General features: G+C 43.6%; 1 protein-coding gene across 2 annotated transcripts; it reads left to right on the plus strand.

The window, feature by feature from the left end:
* The first annotated feature begins 50 nt into the window (after positions 1 to 50).
* On the plus strand, positions 51 to 21,453 carry tm7sf3 (transmembrane 7 superfamily member 3). Of its 2 annotated transcripts, none has more exons than XM_080756870.1 (12): positions 51 to 387; positions 3,229 to 3,383; positions 4,175 to 4,352; positions 5,991 to 6,111; positions 7,949 to 8,123; positions 9,069 to 9,246; positions 10,765 to 10,851; positions 13,364 to 13,444; positions 14,970 to 15,122; positions 16,241 to 16,341; positions 18,021 to 18,183; positions 19,006 to 21,453. In XM_080756870.1, the coding sequence occupies exons 1-12, from the start codon at positions 309 to 311 to the stop codon at positions 19,257 to 19,259; spliced, it is 1,725 nt and encodes a 574-aa protein (XP_080612996.1). In that variant the 5' UTR covers positions 51 to 308; the 3' UTR covers positions 19,260 to 21,453. The 2 variants fall into 2 exon arrangements, with proteins under 2 accessions (XP_080612996.1, XP_080612997.1); XM_080756871.1 differs by having other exon boundaries at positions 4,202 to 4,352; positions 19,006 to 21,452.
* Positions 21,454 to 21,850: the final 397 nt, after the last annotated feature.

Raw genomic sequence — 21,850 nt, forward strand, 5'->3', positions numbered from 1 at the left:
AACACTGTCTGGCACAGATCCACGGACGTTTTGGCGCAGCTGTTTATCGCTTGACAGAGAGAGGAAAGGAGAAGCGTCATGCCAGTCACAATAACCCGGTTTACACAATAACTGTCTGTTACTTTGTATCCAAACTAAAGTATGCTACGGTTGCGTTTGGCGGGGCTCTCCTATCTTGTTGTTAATAGACTCGGGTGCGGTACGCGCCATCACTGTCTGTCAAACCACCGCGACACAGATGATTTTACAACACTAGACTAGAGCTGCAGGCGGTTTGGCTGCTGTGGGTTCGACCCAGGAGGAGGACGATGTCTCCGGCTTGGATCATCTGGTGCAGCATACTCCTGGTTCCATTGTCGTGTGATGATGTTGGAGCTCAAGTTGAAGGTAAAGTTCTGCTGGGCTGGCGGTAACCGCCGGGGTGATGTTATTGGGTGACAATGATGAGATGGGTCTTTTCTGGTTTTTAGTTGTTGTGTATTTGTGTTGCGAACTTGCGATTGCTGTTTTCTTTTTCCGAAATATGCTCGTTTTAAGCTTCTCCTTTTTTCACTGATAATATCTTGTACCGCTGAGGGCGGAGGCTACTTTTCTGTCTGTTTATTTGTGTATTGCTGTATTTGCTTAAGTAGGAAATGAGATATAGCTACAACATCATCAGTCATCATGTTTCAGACAAATCAAAAGTGGGTTATACAGTCTATGGTTAATACACACGCCACTAAAACCTAGGACAATAAAACGCCAGTCCTTGTCAAGAAAAGTTGAAGTGACTGACAACACATGTGCATGATGAAATGCACGAGATGACGATATTACAGACCATTTAGACTAGAGAACTGGAATGGACTGAGGTCAGCCAGTCTGCCATTATTGTAGCCTACTTTTAGTACCTTCTAGTAAATCTACCATGATGAATAATCTGGCAGCAATGTAAAACCTCTGCCGTGACACATGCTGTGAAATATGGAAAAGCAGCTTTGCCCTTATTATGGCTCAAGTACTGTGGTCAAACTTTGTCCAAGGTCCTTAAGGTTAATTCCCAAATTTCCCACAAGTGAGGGCCAGGGGAAAGGCACTAGTGTAGTGTGTGAGTGCATATTCTAGAAATGAGTCTTTAACCATGCACATGTGGCTGTTTGGTACACCTCCAAGTGTTCTGTTTCTGTCATGCATGAAAGAAATACCTTATGGGTGGACAACTTTGAAGATGGAGAGGGCCACTATAGTTCTACACTCACTCCAGAGGGCCACACCGTCGTATCAAAAATAGCAGATCTACAAGCGTTGCAAGATCTGCTATTTTTTGCTATATTTGAATTGAAATCCTGATTATTTGTTTTTATTTTTTTGCTATATTTCAATTGAAATCCTGATTATTTGTTTTTATTTTTTTGCTATTTTGAATTGTTTATTTAATTTCAAGTGCATTTAGTTATAGCTTACTCATGTCAACCATATGCACTTAAATGCAAATACACTGGACATAAAAAAAAAAGACAATAACATTTTAATACTAGTCATTCAGCTAATAGACTAAAGTAAGTAAAGTGGATCATGTTTGGAATTGTAACGGCTGCAATAAATAGTACATCAATATTGAGATATTAACCTGCAGGCCACATAAGTGAAGGTGGGGACCACATGTGGCTCCCGGGCCGCCAGTTGCCCATGTATGCCTGGCTTATAGTATGACCTGACTTCATGAGCTCTCCTATTACACAACCCACTCACATGTTACAGTAAAAGAAAACAAGCCACCGTGTCAATCGAGTCCCAAGAATTTGACCTGGAAAAGGTTGCACATGCTGGAGAACACACAACTGACAGATCTCCTGCTTATGTATAAGTTAGGTTGGACTAAAAATGTTAACTTGAACAGCCGAGTGAAATGGCCACAGTAGTTCATCCTGATAAGATATGGGTTGTTGTTGGTGGTGGGAAAAAGGTCAGCCACAGAGAGATATCCTTCCTGATAGTCTGCTCGCGAGAGAGATAACTTAATTCATATTTATTGACAAGTCTGCTCACGAGAGAGATAACTTAATTCATATTTATTGACAAAGTATGTGCTTCAGATTGTGGTTCTCAAACTTGTGTCAAGGACCCCTAAATGAATGTGTATTTTGCCGCAGACCCCCGTGTGAAAATATGTTGTGCCAAGGGAAGAATGTCAAAGGATTTTGGAAAATAGCTGATGTATAGGGCCCCTGCTTTAGACCACATATACCACCATAACTCTGAAAGTGTACAAATGGAACCAAATGGTTAATGGGTCCATTTCGTTCCGTTTGTACACTCTCAAGAGTTACAGCCACATCAGTGTCCATTTGGTTTCTATTCCTAACTATCCATTTATGGGGACACCCTGGAGCCAAGGTGTGACGGGTCCCCGGACCCCACTTTGAGAAACACCGGTTTAACACACATACAGTACTTGTTTGACATGTTATAGGCGTCATTGATCATCATCACTATCTATGTGCCTTTACTCCTCAGCCTAGGTTTTGTTACAATACATGGTGTAACTGCAAGTAACAAAGATACAGCTGTTCCTCAATGACAGAATGGCTAAATTACTGTCCAAGTAAGCCTTGCCAAGCCATGAGGCCCATAGGCCAAATTCCAATACCCCAAATCTGACCAAGTGTGAGGATTTGAGTAAGTGGCCGAGATTCGGGTTATTGGAATTTGGCTAGAGCGTCGCAGTCCCGCCCCCTTTCATGACGACGACAGGCCCGGAAGAGAATTCCCCATACATTTTTCCCATAGACATTTCAAAAAGTATTTATTTAAAGACCTTTTAAGACGGACAAAGCCAACACTTGTTGTGACAAATCATGACAATAAACAACGTTTTGGGCCGATCAAATAATTAGAACAACAAAAGGGCAGGGTACAACACTTTTTTTAAAAGCTTTTCTTCTTTCCAATTATTTGAAATTCTCTTCCGGGCCTGTCGTCGTCATGAAAGGGGGCGGGACTGCGACACTATAGAGATTATTTCTGTAGTGTGACATGAACATGACGCTAGTATTTCACAGCCAGGGACTCGGCCCCAAGCCAACCCTTGATGCTGAGTGCCAAGCAGGGTTACACAGGGTTCCATTTTTCAGTCTTTGGTATGTCCTGGCCAGTACAGTTAAGCTTCGTGTGAAGTGGCCAATCACATATATTTTTTAAAACTTTGATGAATGAAAGATACTATAACGACACCACTCTGTTTAGATCGGGTGGTGTTCTTGCTGGGAACGTTCCGGAACGTGAGCTTCTCCCAGAATGAGACTGTCCAGGCGGTGGTGTCCAGAATCCCCCCGGAGGTGGCATACATCACGCTTCAGTTCCACACGCAGCACCGCAACGCCACCCTCTCATACACCCGGGTAAGGAAGTGCTCGGCTACAGTGATGTTCTAGTTTGCCACACGAGAATACGGCACCCAGCCCTCACCATCACACCATGCCAGCATGTATGAATAAGATTCACGTGTCAAGATGTCATATTGTCACTGTGGCGGGTTGGCTGAAGTCGCCACAATCTCTGTCTGACTGATTTACTGGGACACGTTGGTAGCCGACCAGCTAGCTAGTGCATTGTTGACCACATACACATTCCCATACATCCCACATTCATCTAAAATTCTAAATGAAGCAAAACGGGTAAAAGAAAAAAAGATTAACTTTTACAATCAATGTGGTATTTTACTGACCAATCATGTTCTGCCAAGTGATTTTGGCAAATGATGGACACAGCTATAGTATAGTAGGTTTTAAACCTTTTAAATGTCTGAATCCTTAGCCGAAGCTCCACTGCAGCCATCGGCCATCACCCCCCCACCAAGTATGACATCTTATTAAATTTGGCCTCTGGGTGGACGGTGTGTTGATGGTAGGTTGGCCAAGCTTCACGTGACGTAGTGCTCTGATCAGCGGCAGCGCTGCTAGATCTTCAGGCCCTGAAGCAGCCTAGACATCTAGTAAGAGCAAACTTATTTTTCAGTGACTTGTTGACTTGGGCACGTCACACATGGGCTGTTGTAGTAGAGATCAAACTTGTTACCTTTCCATTATGGATTGGTCTTCCTGGAAAACAAAACATCCCTGGCTATCCTATAGCCGGTGTGTGGACTCCTGTGTTTTTGTAAAGATGCCAGGCGTCGGTCTCTCTCTGACAGTGCGTGGAATCTGGTGTTTGTGTCCAGATGCCAGGCGTCGGTCTCTCTCTGACAGCAGTGGACTCTGGTCTCCTGTCACCCCTGATGCCTGGACAAACCACCCTCTCCTGGTTCCTGTTGTCGCCTGACCGTGGGGCCGTGGCAGGAACGGGGGTCATCCTGCCGTACGCCGGTGCTGGTAAGATGTCTCTTAATAAATGTCAGAACTGGCTCGGACGGTTGAGCTCCGGGCACCTAGGCTGACTCACTCCATATTTGGGCATGCCTGACACAGAACTCCATAGGAATAAAGGGTCACAGAGGGACACAAACTGAAATCTCCATATATGGGCAGAAAAGGGACACAGACGGATGGGTGGAACCTTAGAGTATATATATATTAATAGAGACGGCACCCGGAGGAAACCCTGAGGCGAAATGGACATAGTGGCCGATTCTGTTATTGCAGCGCTGGGCCAAACACATGAACGCGCTGGTCGGTTGACTATCATTGCGCACGTTCATGATGACACGTGAGCGCTGAATGCGTGCAATGATAGTAAACGGCCAGCGCGTTCATGTGTTTGGCCCAATCAATCCCAGAATGCACTCTGTTCCTACCCGGAAGGAGGAGTGAAATCGCCTCATGCGCTTTTGAGCAACTTAATGCAAGTGAATGGGAGGAGAAATCCGGTGCCGTCTCTATTAATATATACTCTAAGGGTGGAACGGGTACTCTGCCGGTTGTCCAGAACCGGCACAAACGCCTCATTTGGCATGCCTGACAAAGAACTCCTTATATGGGCATAAAAGGGACACATACATAGGACGCATGCATTTTCAGTTGTCCAGAACCAGCACAAAAGCCTCTGCCCAGGTTGTGGACCTGATCCCTGACATCACAACACGTGCACCGCTCTAGTTGTATTAAATGAACCCATAAAAAAATCTGAAACCCTAACCTGAAATTTCAACTAACGAGACAAATCCTTGAGAGAGAGAGAGAGAGAGAGAGTGAGAGTGATGTCATCATCACCAACGTCTCAAGCTCTAAAGACTTGTTCAGATTAAGGTTTTTGTTATGTAAGCAATCATTGTTTTATCAGCGTAACCTACAGTACATGGGTCCAAAAAATGGGGTTCAAATGGGAGTGGATTATGGACCCAACACCAAAAGCACTGGATAACTGCCATGTAAAATGGAATAAACTATGTAATCGATTCACTCATTCATACTTCACTAGTTCAGAACTCTATGTTCAGAAGAAGAACTGTATGAACTGGGGAGTCAGCGATGTGTAAAATCTGTATCACAGCAGTTGTTAATTTCTGTAGCTTTATAGTTTAGTTATAGATAGTCTTGTAAGGAGGCATGGCTGGGCCTAGTAGTACATGTCACATGTGTCTGTCAGACGCATGTCAAATGCCAACTTCATGTTACAGTATTTGTCAGATGTTTGATGATTCCTCGAGGGTAATTTATCTCAGTTTTTAAAACAGAGATAGAAAAAACACTATGTATATATTTATTTTATCCAAAAACACGCTTCTTGATTATTTGAAATGATCGAAAAAGTAATCGATAAAATTGCAAATTATTATTAATCGATGGTTGCAGCTCTAGTTGCTAATGTGTGACCCTATGTAATATCTGTTAAGAGCGTTTGTTTACATTTCTTGGTAATACATTTCTTGGTAATAAAGGAAAAAAATGCTATAAGAACAATAATGCTAAACTTAGTAGTTTTTTTGTATTAGTGTCTCTTAATATTTTCCCATTGGTGTCTACTCGCTCATGTTGTCTCTAAATTACAATACAAATATCTGGCTCCCTCAGATCCGGTGCCTGGAGCGTGCAACATAGAGTTTAACCTCGACATCGATCCCAACGTCTACATCCACTACAACCTCTACGAGTCGACGATTCGCTTTGCACCGGCAAACATAGGATATGCAAGGTAATCCAGTTTGTATCAGCCATGTGAATACAAACATAGGATATGCAAGGTTATAGAGCGTCGCAGTCCCGCGGAAAATGGAAATGATTCTCCGTTCATTTTCCTCATAGACATTTCCAAAAGTATTTATTTAAAGACGTTTACGCCGCGGACAAAGCCAACTGGAGTCGTGACAACCCATGACAACAAACACAATATTTTGGACCAAAAAAGAATTACAAAGAAGAAAAAAACACTTTTATTGTTGTTTTTCTTCTTTGTAATTATTTGTTTGGTCCAAAATATTGTGTTTGTTGTCATGAGTTGTCACTACTCGAGTTGGCCTTGTCCGCGGCGTAACAATCTTATATAATAAATACTTTTTGAAATGTCTATGGGAAAAATGCCATGGGAATAATTTCCTGGGCCTGGCGTAAGTCAAGAAAGGGGGCGGGACTGCGACGCTCTATAGAGACTGCATCAACAATGTGAATCAGTGAGGCTCTCATACAGACACACACACATTGCTCTTGCTCTGGCTCTCACTCTGCTGGGGCTGATACTACTGTAGCCTCGGCCGGGAGGCGAACCCGGGACCTATGTGTCCGAAAGGCGCATACGATAGGCAAGCAGCAACGCAGCACCCTAGAGCCCACAGTCGTCCCTCTAACTGGAAGCACATCCACTCCCGCCAGTCGGGAGCTATAGGCTTGAATGACTGGGGGAACCTCCACAACCAGCCAGGAGCTGGGCTCCACTGACTGAGGTGAACCTTCACAACCAGGCGAACCCGGGACCTATGGATCTGAAAGGCGCAGACGACCAGTCGGCTAAAGGCCTATTTATACTATTTTAGGTGATAAGGTGACCAGGTTGGTAAACACAGACAGATAGATGTGTTTGGGTGAGTGGCTTATCACCACGGCGTGTCGTTTTCAGTGGTCACCTTATCACCTAAAATTGGACTATGAATAGGCCATAAAGTGCCAGGCCCGATAGCGAGCAGCAAGGGAGCACCCTGTAGCTGTAGCCTACACACTACTATCCCATTTCTCTCAAGAATGTCTGCTACGTTAAAGAGAGCCCTTTGACAATGACATCTTTTAACGGCGAGACAATGGATTGGTTCATTAGATAAATCACATGGTCGTCGTGGTTCATTGCCTGCCTTCGTGGTTATGACTTCATTAATGTTTGATCATAATCTACTTTTGAGAGAAAAAAATCTTCAGTATCGTCTTAAAATTCTTCATGAAGAGATGGTTGCAATTGTGGTTCCGAATCGGAGCCTGTATATTTTCGAGAAACCGATTTTGGTCAATTTCATTTTTCTTATTGCATGATATTATTAATCACCATGATTTGGTTTGTTATTTTAGTCAAAATAGTGAAATTAAATTAAAAAAAAACACTGCTCATCTGCCAGTAGACTCGGGTGAGGTGCTGGAGTCAAAATGTAGCCAGGTGTAGAATTACAAGGAGCCTCCGCACTATCAAAGCGGAGAAATCAGATTTTAGACTTAATTCAGGCACGATGCCTGAAAGCTTGCTATCTATACATCTGATGTTGCACAGTTTTAAGTGTGTGGAGACTCCCGTTTGTTGTTTTAGCTATGCTGCCAGTTATTACTTGATCTCAGGTTGAAATCCTTTTTCTACACATTGATGAACTATTTAGACACATGCTTGCTTTTTTTTACCTCGGACACTCCAGCTTTTGGCTATCTCACTGGTTCCCTCAACAGCATTATCAACCAATACTGTTGAGGGGTTTACTACTACTACTGGTCTGTTTTGTTCTTGATGCTGCCAGTGCCTGCCAGACTGACACTGCTCTGTATCTTCTCCGGCCTATCAGGGGTGAAACTCCAGCCAGCTGCGATGTTTCCGCGACGGGGCCCGACACGCGCTGGCGGCTGGAGTACGACATCTACCAGTACTTCCTGCCAGAGAACGACCTATCGGAGCGGAGCCTCATCAGCAGCATTCAGACCGTGGCCAATGTCCAGGGCATGGCAGAGAACGGCAAGCTGGTATGGATCAGTGTTGATTTCGTGGACTACCTGTGTTTGTCGACTACCTCTTTTCACTGACGAAATCTGAGCTATGATGACTAAAACTAAGATTAAATGTATTGACAATTTCGTCAACAAATTAAAACTAGACTAATATGTTAGGAAGGGACTAGTGGACAAGAGATCCAGAAGTCATACACTTTGTTGTATGCTGAAAATGGTGCAGGGGTTCCCAAACTAGTGTGTGCACCCATTGTGGTGCACGAACGCCCTCTAGCAGGTGCGTGATATGAAAAGCGTAATGGCGGTTTTACAAAAAAAGTGTTGTACCCTGCCCTTTTTTCTTCCTTCTAATTATTTGTTTGGCCCCAAAAATTGTGTTTGTTGTCAAGATCCGAGTTGGCTTACAGGTCTTTAACACCCAGAACGTTTAGGACCATTAAATCAGAGCGCCCAGCGATGGCTGGTAATCCAGTCCGGCAGTGTGCCGCGGGTTAGACTCCCGATCCCGATGGCCTTTACTGCATGTCATCCCCCCATCTCTCTCCCCATTTCCTGTCGGCCTACTGTCTGTCCCTCCATAAAAAATATAAAATAAAGGCGAAAGTCACAAAAACAAAGTTTCCCAAATCCCAACCGGAAATGACATAGAATGTTGCCCAACAGGCGCTCCCAGCCTGTGGAGCGATGCGCTCTGTTATGATATCAATAAAGTTCCGTCCTGTGATTAATCTCCGTCCTGAGCGTCCTATTACTATTTGATAGGATGGAGACCTCCGTTTATGCCAGGGTGTCAAATAAAAGCTTCATAAAAACGTCTATGGGAAAAAATGTATTGGAAATTGTCTTCCGGGCCGCTCGTCGGGGGCGGGACTGCGACGCTCTATACGGTAATGGATGGAAGGTAAATCATTATCAGTCGGTACCGTCACTCGTCGTCATAATCTTGTTGTCGTTCTTCAGGTCAAGACCCTGTTGTCGGGAGACGAGACCACAGCCGTGTTCACCTCCATCCCCGGTCAGGGAGTGGTCTACTCGGTGATCGTCAGGGATCCCGTGCTGAACACCTCCGCCTCCTACGTCCCTGTCCACACCTACAGCTGCAGCTTCGCCTCCAAGCTGGACGGCTGCCAGACGCTGGGTGAGTTTCTTCTTGCTTCGCCTCCAAACTGGACGGCAGGCCACTGCCAGACGCTGGGTGAGTTTGTTCTGCGTAGCTCTGGCGGGGCTGAGGACAGCACCGACAATGCTTGGGCTACCCTTTTAAATTATGGTAACTATTTGGGCATATAGAGCGTCACAGTCCCTTTCAGAACGACGGGGGCACCGGAAGAGAATTTCCCATTCATTTTTCCCAAACATGTTTCAAAAAGTATTTATTTAAACACCTTTAAAGGTTCCTGCACACTGGACGCGTTTTCGGATTTTTTGCTGAATTTTTCCGTCTGTTTGCGTTCAGTGTGCAACCACCTTAAAGCCTCGGACAAAGCCAACTCGGCTCCTGACAAATCATGATAAAACACATTTATTTTGGGACGAACACATAATTAGAAAGAAGAAAGGCTCTAAAAAAAGGGTTGTACCCTTTTTTTCTATATGAAGAAGGTAGGTTGAAAAGTGGTCCTTTAAAGATAAATTAATAGTGTCAAAGGAGATGTATTGCTTTCTCCGCACACACACACTCACTCTCTCTCCCTCTCTCTCTCTTTCACACTCATTTCCGTGACCTGAGATAAGTCAGATAACTGGGCGTAATTCAACTGCATTACTTAATACACTGCAAACATCTCATTAAGTCTGCACAGTTGGGTGATGAATGAGAATGCTACACCTTGCATTGGCCTCGGAGCATGGACGGATTGGAAGTGAAAATCGAAATTAAGGGTTTGGCACAGACTTTAACTGCCCCTATAGCAGCATAATGGTAAGGCAGACGGGAATTGAAGTGGATGTGGTGGATGCAGCTCAAAATGAGCTGCTCAGGTATTGACGTTTTGGACCCCATTGGCTCAGGGCTCCTGTGCACGTGCACATTTGGCACAGGCCATGCCTTGGAGGCAGTGCTACTGAAGATAATGAGAGCTCATGCAATTGTCAATGGATTTTACAATGCCACGCCAAACTTTCCGGTCCTTCATTGCCATTCCCAATTCCTGCTTACTGATGCATGTGTCCCTAGCGATGACATCAGGGTACGACAGTTTTCTACCTCTGGGTCTGCTTTGAGGCAGGATTCCAGACTAGAAGGGAAGATATAACCTCATTGTCGGCTCTGTAGCAGTGGCCGGCAAACTGTGTTCTTCTGGATTGGACCAGTGAAGAAACGCGGGGAAGGTTGCCGTATATTAGATTAGTCTATGGGTGGCTCTTCCAAGAGAGATTTAGCACTCTCATTAGAAGGTGGGTGTAAGTGCCATCCAACCGTTTCTCTAATTTCTTTAAAAGTGTCTCGGAGCCATAAAGTAGAATCTGCTCGACGGTCGTACTAAATATTTTTACTTTGAACATCATATTAAGCTGGGATGACCAGATCTTATACATGCATCTTATGCAGGCTGTTCAAAGTATTTAAAAAAAAAAATAGAGCAAAATGATGTGTGGGGAGGATTATTTCCCAGCAGTTCATGACATATAATTGTTTACCTTTCATGTGTTTCAGGGAAGATATCTACAAAGCTCTTCTTCACACTCGCTGGTTTGGCCGGCCTCTTTGTCTGCTTCTTTGGTCATCGTTTTTTTAAATGTGGTAAGTTTTTTTTTACTTTTTAAATTTCAGTCTTTTTTTTTTATATATTAAGGTCTTACTATGTACACAGTAATAGAATTAAAGGGCCACTTCACCCCTTTTGCAAGCAGATCTTATTTTAATGGGGGGGGAAGTGCAGTGCCAGGTGTCGAGTCGGTCAGACCCACAGTTATCCAGAACCGCCACAAAAGTCTTCTGCCCGGGCTCTGCATAGGGCCCCTGCCCAGGCTCCATATATGGACATCACAACACTCCATATTTAGGCATGCCTGACACAGAACTCCATATAGGAATAAATGGACACAGAGAGACAGATACAGAAATCTCCATACAGTATATGGGCATAAAAGGGACACAGACAGATAAGGGGTACTCTGACACAGGTACAACAAGTATTGCATAGCCGGGTGGGGCATGGATCTCCAACTTCCATCGTTACCGACTCACCACACCGGTCTAGTCATTAAAATATGATCTGATTGCAAAAGGGGTGAAGTGGCCCTTTTAAGCGCCCAAGTTTCCTTGGAAGAGAAATGGACTAGATCTGCATGTGACCAGTGAATGATGACAGAGAAGTTGGTTGCAGATCAGTGTCACAACGTTCCAATAACAAGTCGCTGTCTCTACACAAGTAGCCTTAATTTATTTATAGCCTGTGAAAAATACATCTTCCAGCTAAAGTCCAGTGGCAGGGAGGAGGAGGGCAGTCATGAAAATACGAGCGGTGTCAGAGGTCGTGTGTTTTATTTTTTTGGGGGGGTGGGGGAGGTATTTCCCTACGGTCGACATGGAAACGTGGCGGTTGACTGTCTCACAGTCGGAGTAAACTAGAAATGCACTCTGTCGAGGTGCCAAGTAGGTCATACATGGCCTACTTGTGCGCAAGCAGAATGCGCAAGTACTGCTACTAACTAATGTCTATTACGACTGCTGTTCTAAATCTATCTTTAGACCCGTTATTGACCTTATACCTACCTTGAAGCGTACCTTAGTTACGTCACCATCAACAGACAATAAGGGACCACCATTCTTACCCCGACATACACCTGCCTTTTTGTTACAGTAGCAGTATTCACCCATTTAGGATGGGAACGCATCTGTGTCACCTTACATTTTAACCACTTTAACCCATTCTGGACGGGAACCGCTTTTGCTGTTTTAAGCATTAAGTTATACTTTAGCTATTGAAAAATGGCACATCTGCTATTTTTGAAAATGTGGCACAAATGTGGCACAAATCTTTGAATATATATTATTTCAGAGCGAACGTTTTTAAGTCAAATCTTTGCTTCTTGGGGGGGGGGGGGGGGTCCCTGGAACAACATATTTTCAGATGGGGGTCTGCGGCCAATTACATTCTTTTGGGGTCCTTGACATGAAATAGTTTGAGAACCACTGACAGAAAACTGTCTGGTCTCAGTCCTAATAAATGGGTTAAGTTGAGGATGCAAACGTGCAAAGACTGACTCTGAGCCTCTTACATTCCACCCAAACATTGTGCTCCGGCCAGCCAGTAGCACTCAGCCTCACGTGAGGCGCCTGTGTGGCATGTGACGACTCGAGAGAGAGAGGCACACATGGGTTTATTATCCAAGACCCAAACTCATGACTCAGAGTGCAGTCATCAAAGTTCGGCCACGGTCCAGATTATAACGTTCAAACTCTTTCAAATTAGATGTTTTTCTTAATCAGAGACTTGGACACAGAAGCATCTGATGAGCAGTATGTTATGCTCACTGATTACATTTTCTGCATGGCGGATTAGATATGTTTATCTAGAGGCGATGCGGCTATAGTGGTGAGCTATGTATGGACTGTTTCCTTATACATTTTTATCCCACGATTTTGTAACCCATTTCTTTTGGGTTACAAAATGTAATCCTGGGTGCTACTCTCCCTCTGCCAACCAGTGGGGAGAGCCTCGAACTGCATGCTTCTTCCTTTAATGCACGAGGACTGAGTAGTCCGCTTCTTTTCACCTGACAGGGGGGGGGGAGTTTCCCCGGTTGGACGTAGCGTGTGGAAGGAACACGTTATTCCAACCAGCTCCTCTCCCCTCCATCAGGTGCCCCAGCTGACCAGGGGGTGGCAGTATAGAGAGACCAGGATTACTGCATGTTTTTTGTGAGGGTATACCTGCCCTAGGGGACACGGGGAGAGCTCCACACAGAAAGACCCTTTCGCCAACCCCACCTAGAGTATGGGACATATTCCCTGTTGAAAGGAAGACGATGTGTTGAACTGCATTGTGTCGCTCAGCTTTACTCAGTCATTGGTCACTTTGTTGCCTTAACCAGTTAAAACCTATACTGTATACTTTGACTGGAGGATCTATACTTGCAAATGCACTCTCACACTTTTCCCCTCTATACCAAATCTCTTTCCAGAAAACATCACCAAATGTTGCCAATCTGACATATGCCCAGAATGGGGACTCTAGCGTTCATGTGGATAAGATTATGTTATGTCTATTGTCTAATATATTTGCTTTCTCTCTCCCTGTGTTTTGTAGAGTTATTTTGCATGGGCTTCAGCTTCGCTGCGTTTTTCTCTTTCGTGCTGATCACAACAACCACTACCCTGGATTATGAAAGTAAGTTTTTCCACACAGAGTATTGCTATGGCATATTGCCCAGTCACATGTTAGCATTTTTCTCTCTTATGATGTCTTTTATTGTATCGACTCCTCCAACAACATATTTGGAAGGATAGAAATCACACAAATTAGCTTTGTGGGCAGCTGGTAAAAAAATAATCTAACTTATTTCTTTTTAAAATCATCACAGGCCTAATATATCTGTTTTCTGCTTTATGTTTTACTTATCGTTATCCTGGGGGTTCAATTATCACCTTATCACAGAACATGACAGAATGACATACATTGAACTGCTGGACATGAGGTCTCCCTTTGATGCACAGCACATGCAAAACAAACTAAACCTCTTTCCCACCAAACTACGCCTAATGTAGACTATTAGCGACAAAGCACTTTTAATCAAACACGAGCCGTCCTCTGAGCTGGAAGAGTAACTGGACTCCACAGGGAGAACATTGCTCTCTATGTATGTACAGACAAGAAGTGAGCACTGTGCAGGGAAGTGTGAAGGTGTAGCTTGTCGTCTACAATTAGCTACTGCAGTATTAAAGAGACGCTGTCTGTTCGATCTGTGAATATTTCCAACTCCGTTTGATCTGTGAATATTTCCAACTCTGTTCGATCTGTGAACAGTGGCTCCGTCGGGACGTAAAAAGTGGGGGGGACAATATTCGAGATCCAGAGTTGAGACTAGAGAGCAACTGCAGTTACAGACAGTTAACTAACAAATCAACAAATCACCAATTACAACATGTGATATGGGCTGGCTATACTAATAGCTCAAACAAAGAGGTATAAGTGCACAGTGCACATGCACCGGTAGCGGGGAGGTGCTGACCGCAGGAGATAAAACTTGGAAAAAGGAAAAGAGGCCGTACAGCTCGTAGTCACGATGCAAGAAACTTTTCGGCAAACGAGATGCCTTCTTCAGGGTATAATGGCTGCCAATAATATACTGAATGAGCATCCAGGACTTACACTGGGTAATTAAGTTCAACCAAATCCAATTGGGTCATTAGGTCTGGTTCTTTATTAAGTGGATAACTCAGCCGAGCAAATATAGTAGCTTCTGTACAGCAGTGGTTCTCAAACCTTTTGGACCCCCAAAATGATACTCATTAGCCTGCAGACCCCCATTTGAAAATATATGCCAAGGACCCCCATAAGAGAAGATTTTTGGGAATAGGAACCGAATGGTAACTCTATTTGTAGACTCTCTGAGTTAAATTAACAGTCATTTTACATTTTTTTCAGTTATTGGACTCCCAGAGATAGAAATGCCATTAAATGGGGGGTCCGTAGCCTAATGCATGTCAAACTGGGGAACCTTGAAATGAAAATGTTTGAAAATCACTGCTAGAGCCGTAAAAATCTTCTCTTATGGGGGTCCCTGGCATATCTTCAATTTGGGGGTCCTTGCCATGAAAAGGTTTGAGAACCACTCACTGGGTTAATGATTGAATTAACATTTTCCCTCATTCTTTCCTTCCTCCCCTCCCATCATCTCCCGTCTCGTCTGCAGTCCGCCTGTCGCTGGCGGCGGTGATCGGCGTGGTGGGGGGTGTGATCCTGGTGATGAGCTGGTGGCGTTTCGGCTCCGTCATGGCCTGTGTGGTCGTGGTCGGCTTGATGCTCGGCTTCCTCCTGGCCTCCATCGTTTTCTTCACCCCCCTCGGTAAGATCCCTGATCTTAATTCACCTTTTTAGTCAGCCTTCTGATTGGTCCCCGACTGACTAACCAGCAGGCTCTTTCTGCCGTGTTCCGCCGTGGTTCTGCCTTGTTCATGTTGACTAGAGATGTCCCGATACCGTATCGGATCGGCCCTTATTTGGTCATATCGGGTCATATCCGTATCGGCAAATATGCCAGTCTAACCACAGATCCGACACAGGGGTAAGGGGTTGTTGACACTATGGCAGGTAAATAGTCTGCTATAAACACAACACGAGATGTATAGCTAGATAAACACTATTCCCAGTTGGTGGACTTCAAAATAAGATTTTTTTTTAAATATATATTCTCTGGTATCGGTATCGGCTAACCGAAATTGTGATATCGGATCGCCATGATGAACCGTTCAAAATAACAGCTTGGGGTGCCGCGCAGATATGGCCGCTTTAACTCAGATCTTTGCTTCTGTGGGGGCGGGTCCCTGGAACAACATAATTTGAGAACCACTGATATAGAATAATAGGTTTTTCTGACAAAAGACATTTTGTAGAATCAGTTCTCGGGTCTAAATGGGTTAAGTAAAACATGCGAGTACTTTTTTTGACATGGACGTGTTCTGGATAACCTTCTGTTTGATGTTCATGGTTCTTCAGTGGATAACCTTGTGTTTGATGTTCATGCTTCTTCAGTGGATAACCTTCTGTTTGATGTTCATGGTTCTTCAGTGGATAACCTTCTGTTTGATGTTCATGGTTCTTCAGAGGATAACCTTCAGTTTGATGTTCATGGTTCTTCAGTGGATAACCTTCTGTTTGATGATCATGGTTCTTCAGTGGATAACCTTCTGTTTGATGTTCATGGTTCTTCAGTGGATAACCTTCTGTTTGATGTTCATGGTTCTTCAGTGGATAACCTTCTGTTTGATGTTCATGGTTCTTCAGTGGATAACCTTCTGTTTGATGATCATGGTTCTTCAGTGGATAACCTTGTGTTTGATGTTCATGGTTCTTCAGTGGATAACCTTCTGTTTGATGTTCATGGTTCTTCAGTGGATAACCTTGTGTTTGATGTTCATGGTTCTTCAGTGGATAACCTTGTGTTTGATGTTCATGGTTCTTCAGGTGACATGGACGTGTTCAGGACTTCAGACGTGGCGTTCTGGATAACATTCTCCTGCATGGCGCTGTTGGTCCCACTGCTCTTCATACGCTGGCCCAGAGAGGTACAAATGATTAACCCGCTCACATCACATCGAGGAGAAGCTGGCCCCCACGTGTCTGTGATAGAAGTTGAACTGTTCCTTTTAACACAATATTTGCCACACACACGCAAAGTCTCAGGATTCGTGCTCGCGACCGCCTTTTCCAACCCGAGATCTCTCGGGTTTTTTTAATGTCTTTTAATCCAGAATTAATAGTGTTTTACCAAAACACGTTCTCACAGTTGACTGGCCCTTAAGGTCTACCCACTACTATATTATTATATCACAACATAATGTTATATCAGTGACCTAAATGGCGTTATATCAACAATGATATGATTTAATAAAAAAAGGTTATGCTTATGTCTTTTTCATAAGTTACTTTTGGACATGTGGAAAACGTTAAACATTCAGAGTGACGCATTAGCCTACTTAACTTTACCGGGGTAACATCATGAACTTCTGATACTTGACATGAAATAATAATCCTGTACCGTCACCATGTGTTGTGGCTAAACTAAATTTGGCCCAATGCCTCGTTCAGTTGAGTCACGGTGGCGTTTGGACTCACCAAAAAGTATTTCTTGACACGCTCGCCTCTCCTCCAGCCTGGTTCCTTTGCAGCAGCACTCGTTAATTTGCATAAAATAATAATAAACCCCAAAAATGCACCCGGCTGTCTACTAATTCCTACTGTTTCTAAAGTTCCTATGTTCTTTCAGTGACCTTGGTAGAACTGTCACATCTCTTGCTGTCCAAACACACACCTAACACATGTGTGTCCATTTGATCAATGAGTAGGTAGATGAAGGTGCCCAGCCCACCACCAATGATTCAACTGCCCTCTAGTGGCCTGGCGGTGCAACAACACCACCACCATATAAGTAATAATAATCAAAAAGAAATCAAAACACCCATATTTGCTCGACCTACACCGTGTAATGTTTTGTTCCATTAGCACGATCGTGATAAAATAGGCTGCAGCTGTTGTACATCGTACACTGTACCGGCTCAAACAGGTGCATCCACTTCAACAGGTGAACAAAGCCCGTTAATGTAACGGATTTAACTGAATTTAAACAAAACCAGGTCTTATGGATACATGAGCAATCCATCTAAACCAGTTGTCTGTGGAGACTTCAGTTTGACCTCTAAAGCTGATTGTAATTCTCTCCATATGCTATAGACTAAATCAATCCCTTCATTTATAGTTGGCATAACATTCGTAAGACACTTTTTAGTTAAGGACACCTCCCCAAAAATGATACCACAGAAAATGGTTCGCCAATGTCTCCCCACAGGGTCTCCAACAGTCTAGTCCAGTGGTTGTCAACCTGTGGTCCGGGGACCACCAGTGGCCACTGGCCGGCCCTTGAGGCTGTTTCAGGTGTTCCCCCAGCTAAATGATGGAGAGTTGGCAACCAAATATACCCTTATAGATCTACTCTTGAGAGTAGATCTATAAGGGTTTCAAATTTTACACTCTCAAGAGTTAAATAATTGTTAAACATCTGCATTACTTAACTTACAGGAAGTCTACAAAATTAGAGAATGTAGAATAATGGCTCAAATGCAGAATAAATAATGGGCCTCGATACAAAAAAGGTTTGAAAACCAATGGTCTAGTGAAGTCTGACTGGTACGAGTAATGAGTGCAAAAGAAACGACTCGCATCATTTTCCATGTTTTCTGCCTCTCAGGGAAACATCATAACGTGCGGCGTGGTCGGTGCGTACGCTGTGATCCTGGCCGTCAACGCCTACGTCTACACCAGCCTGTCCTACATCACGCTCAACATCCTCAAGCGCTTCCTCAACAACAACTTCAGTGCGGCATTCACCGACGTGCCCTTCCAAACCATCGGTGAGTTCATGTTGCACACATGCTAGTAGTAGCAGCCTCGCGTAAGCCAGCCTTCATCTGCCTTTGCAATGCATATCGCCCCAGGCAGATTAAGTCTAAAGGGACCATAAATAATATGAAGCAATGCTAGTCATGACTCGTGACAGGAGGATCAGTTTCTATTTATAACTGTACCTCCTCTTTTATCCTAGCGACATTTGCCGGGAATAATTTGTGCATAATCTTGTTTTATGCAATGCCCTGACTTTGAGAGTCACCTTTTATTCCCCCGGATCTGAGAGCCTGCAGTCGACTCACGATTGAATGACTGCGCAGAATGCTGTTAGTAGTCTATGGAGGTTACTCATTCACTCTCCTTGCTCAGATTTTCCGTGCCAGGACCTCATTTTCTCACGTATGTGGTTGTGGTGGCCACGGCAACCAGGCAGACTAGGCGCGGGGTCGATTAAGGCGTTTTAAAGTGAAAGAGAGCACAGCAAAGTCTCGGAACGTAGTTTGGCCTTCACCGTCAACTGTAAATAAAATAAGATGATAGCGGCACCGAGTGCCACGCTACGAGCTTGTAGATCTGCTATTTTTTTTTAATCATGAAAATGTGGCGCAAATCTTTGAATATATATATTTTCTTTCAGAGCCAATGTTTTTACCGTAACTCAAATCTTTGCTTCTAGGGGGTCCCTGAAAAAACATTTTCAGATGGGGGTCCGTGGCCAAATAGGCAAATACAGATAATTCTGGGGTCCTTGACATGAAATAGTTTTTAATCTGCCTCAGTGCTAAATGGGTTAACCACTAGTCTTAACCGTCCTCTTCTCCGTCTAGACTACGTCCTCATGACGCTGTGGGTGGTACTGGCCGTGTCGGGCATCACCGTGCAGCTCTACCGGGAGCGCCCGCGCCCCTTCTTCCCGCCCAGCCCGTACCTCATGTGGCAGCAGGAACGCGAGCGCCGCAAGACCAACGTGCTGGACCCCAGCCACCACGTGCCCTCGCTCCCCGCCCGCCTCGTGGCCCGCGTCAGGCAACTCACGAGCCAGAGGGAGCCGGCGGGCGAACGCACGCCACTTCTACTCTAACCGCACTACAATGCCATCCGTCATGGATTCCCCCGTGCACAAGACGGAGATATACTGTACGTTCCTTAACACAAAGGGTGGTGTCTGCGAGACGATGCTCAGAAGCCTCACCTTGTTTGTATCTCCAGGTGAAGAGACTTCCTTTTTTTGTTCTGTCCCAGCAAAGCTGGCAAACTGAACTCAGACACATGGACTGTGGCGTGAGGACCGTTATTGAGAGACATCATCTGGTCTAATGTCCCAGAAGGTATCAGTTTTCACTTGTCCATGACAGATTGCAGAAGATGTCCTTTTTTTTTAAACGAAGACAAAAAAAAAAGAAAGCAGTTTCTGGATAAGTATTTTGATAACGGACTAAATACTTTTTTTTATAAAACTAGTGTCACTTTTATTAAACACTTCGTTTGATGTTGATCACATTTAGTGAAAAATAAATCTGAATTCAATAGTTGGTGTTTTGGTTTTTAAAGACGCTCGCATATCGTTACCGAAACACCAACTATTGAATGTGAATTATTTTTCACACCAAAACACAGCCGTCCAAATCCTTGGGTGGTTAAAACTTGCAACTTGTGTCTTATTGTTTTAATTTTATCGTGTCAAATCAAAGTTTACCAATGGCTAGTTGGCCCTTTTCCCTCCTCAAAAGTTTCAGTATTAATAACAGACTTGCTCTTATGTGTCAAAATATATATATTTTTAAAACTATATAACAAGAAGTACAGAGGTGTCATAATTTCTTGACGTGCAGAGATTTCTGCAAGTGGGTGCTTTTCCCCTAAATTCCAGTGCCTATTGTGTGTTGAAAGCATTCCTTCTTCTGACTAATAAATGTGTGGCCTACATAATTTTGCTTAGCATGCTTCCCCCTCAAGACTGGCCGGATTTGCCATGTGCTGTGGGATTGGCCCAAGTAGTTTCCACAGAACTGTTAGGCCAGGGGTTTTAAGTTGACGGCCCATTCCATAAATGATACATTTAAAAAAAATGATAATAACCAATGAAAGGTTGAAGAGGGCGATGATTAATAAGGAATAGTTTGATCAAGCTATTGTACAACTGTCAGCTTCTCAAAGCATATTATGACCAGCCTTTGAACCTCTACTTTTGTTTTGTTTGTATGATTAAACCCTGTGAGTTTGGTCTGTCCTTAATAATTTGCACTTGATATTATGTGTTTGAATTGTTCTAAAAAAAACTTTAGAATGTTCTAGAGAGAATGTATCGTGTTGGTTTATCCATTATGATTCATCTAGTTGGCGTTTGGTACAAATGCCAATTATCTAACATTTTGAATTAATTTAACTCTTCCTTGTCTGCATGCAAAAGGCGCCATGTCTTTGATTTATTTTCTTTTTCTCAGGGGATTCCCACTTTTTAGGTGCTCAGAAACGCCGCCAGGTGTCACCACATTCTAGTCTCACCTACTCTATGCACTAAGACAACTGATGTCTTTTTAAATTTGTATACTTCTTTTTTTTAATACATTTCAGTATTTTTGTTCTAAACAGTCCTGCAAAAAGCTGACCATTCTGGTCACTCTACTGCATGGTTATTTACCGTCTGGTGTGACCGGCCAGGGCTTCTGTGTAGGAGGAGAGTGCGTTGTGGTGTCGCCTTAATTGTGATTTATGAACCATATCAGAATTCAGACCATGTCTGTTTTGTGTCTAAGTTGCCAGAAATTATGTTAATACTTGCGATAATGTTTTGATATTTAATAAATGGGTTGTCTGAAGATGTAAAACATGTATTTTCTTTGTCTGGTGTATAAGTATTGGAAATGGCTGTTTGTAAACATGCATGTGTAGGCCTATTTTCAGTAAATCAGTAGTGGGTTGTTAGGTCACTGGTTCTCAACTTGTGGGTCAGTCCCCACATGATTTGTAGGGGTCCCCAGGTGACAGTGAAGTGATAATTTAAGGACTTTTAAGACTTGTATAATACCTCAAGTTGTTAATATAAGAAAGAGGCAACAATTGAAAATTGTCACAATATTTTGAGGGGTCACAGCCTTAAACGGTTGAGAATCACTGGGTTAGGTAGAGCAGGGATACTCAAATAGATTTACCTGTGGGCCACATTACAAAAATGGCAAGGGGCCAGGGGCCAGTAGATAAAATTACGACATTAATGATACTTGATAACTTCTCTCTTTCAATTGCTTTATTTTCGCAAAATGTATCAAAGTACAATGTGCATGCACACAATATGTAAATAAATAAATGTGTTACATTTTCTTGCATAAACACAAAGAGCTGTTTCCATAACTGCACAAATTATTGCACATAACATGAGTAGCTGTTATAATAACATAATAACATAACATGAGTAGCTCTTTGCCTGCCTGCCTGTCTGTCCATGAGTAGTTATTTGTCTGTCTGTCAATGAGTAGCTGTCTTACTGTCTGCCTGTCTATGAGTAGCTGTCTGCCTGCCTGTCTATGAGTAGCTGTCTGTCTGCCTGCCTGCCTGTCCAATTGTCCATGAGTAGCTGTCTGTCTGCCTGTCTGAGTAGCTGTCTGCCTGCCTGCCTAATTGTCCATGAGTAGCTGTCTGTCTGCCTGTCTATGAGTAGCTGTCTGCCTGCCT

Source organism: Protomyctophum bolini (assembly GCF_963924005.1).
Source record: "Protomyctophum bolini genome assembly, chromosome: 23".
NCBI lineage: Eukaryota > Metazoa > Chordata > Actinopteri > Myctophiformes > Myctophidae > Protomyctophum > Protomyctophum bolini.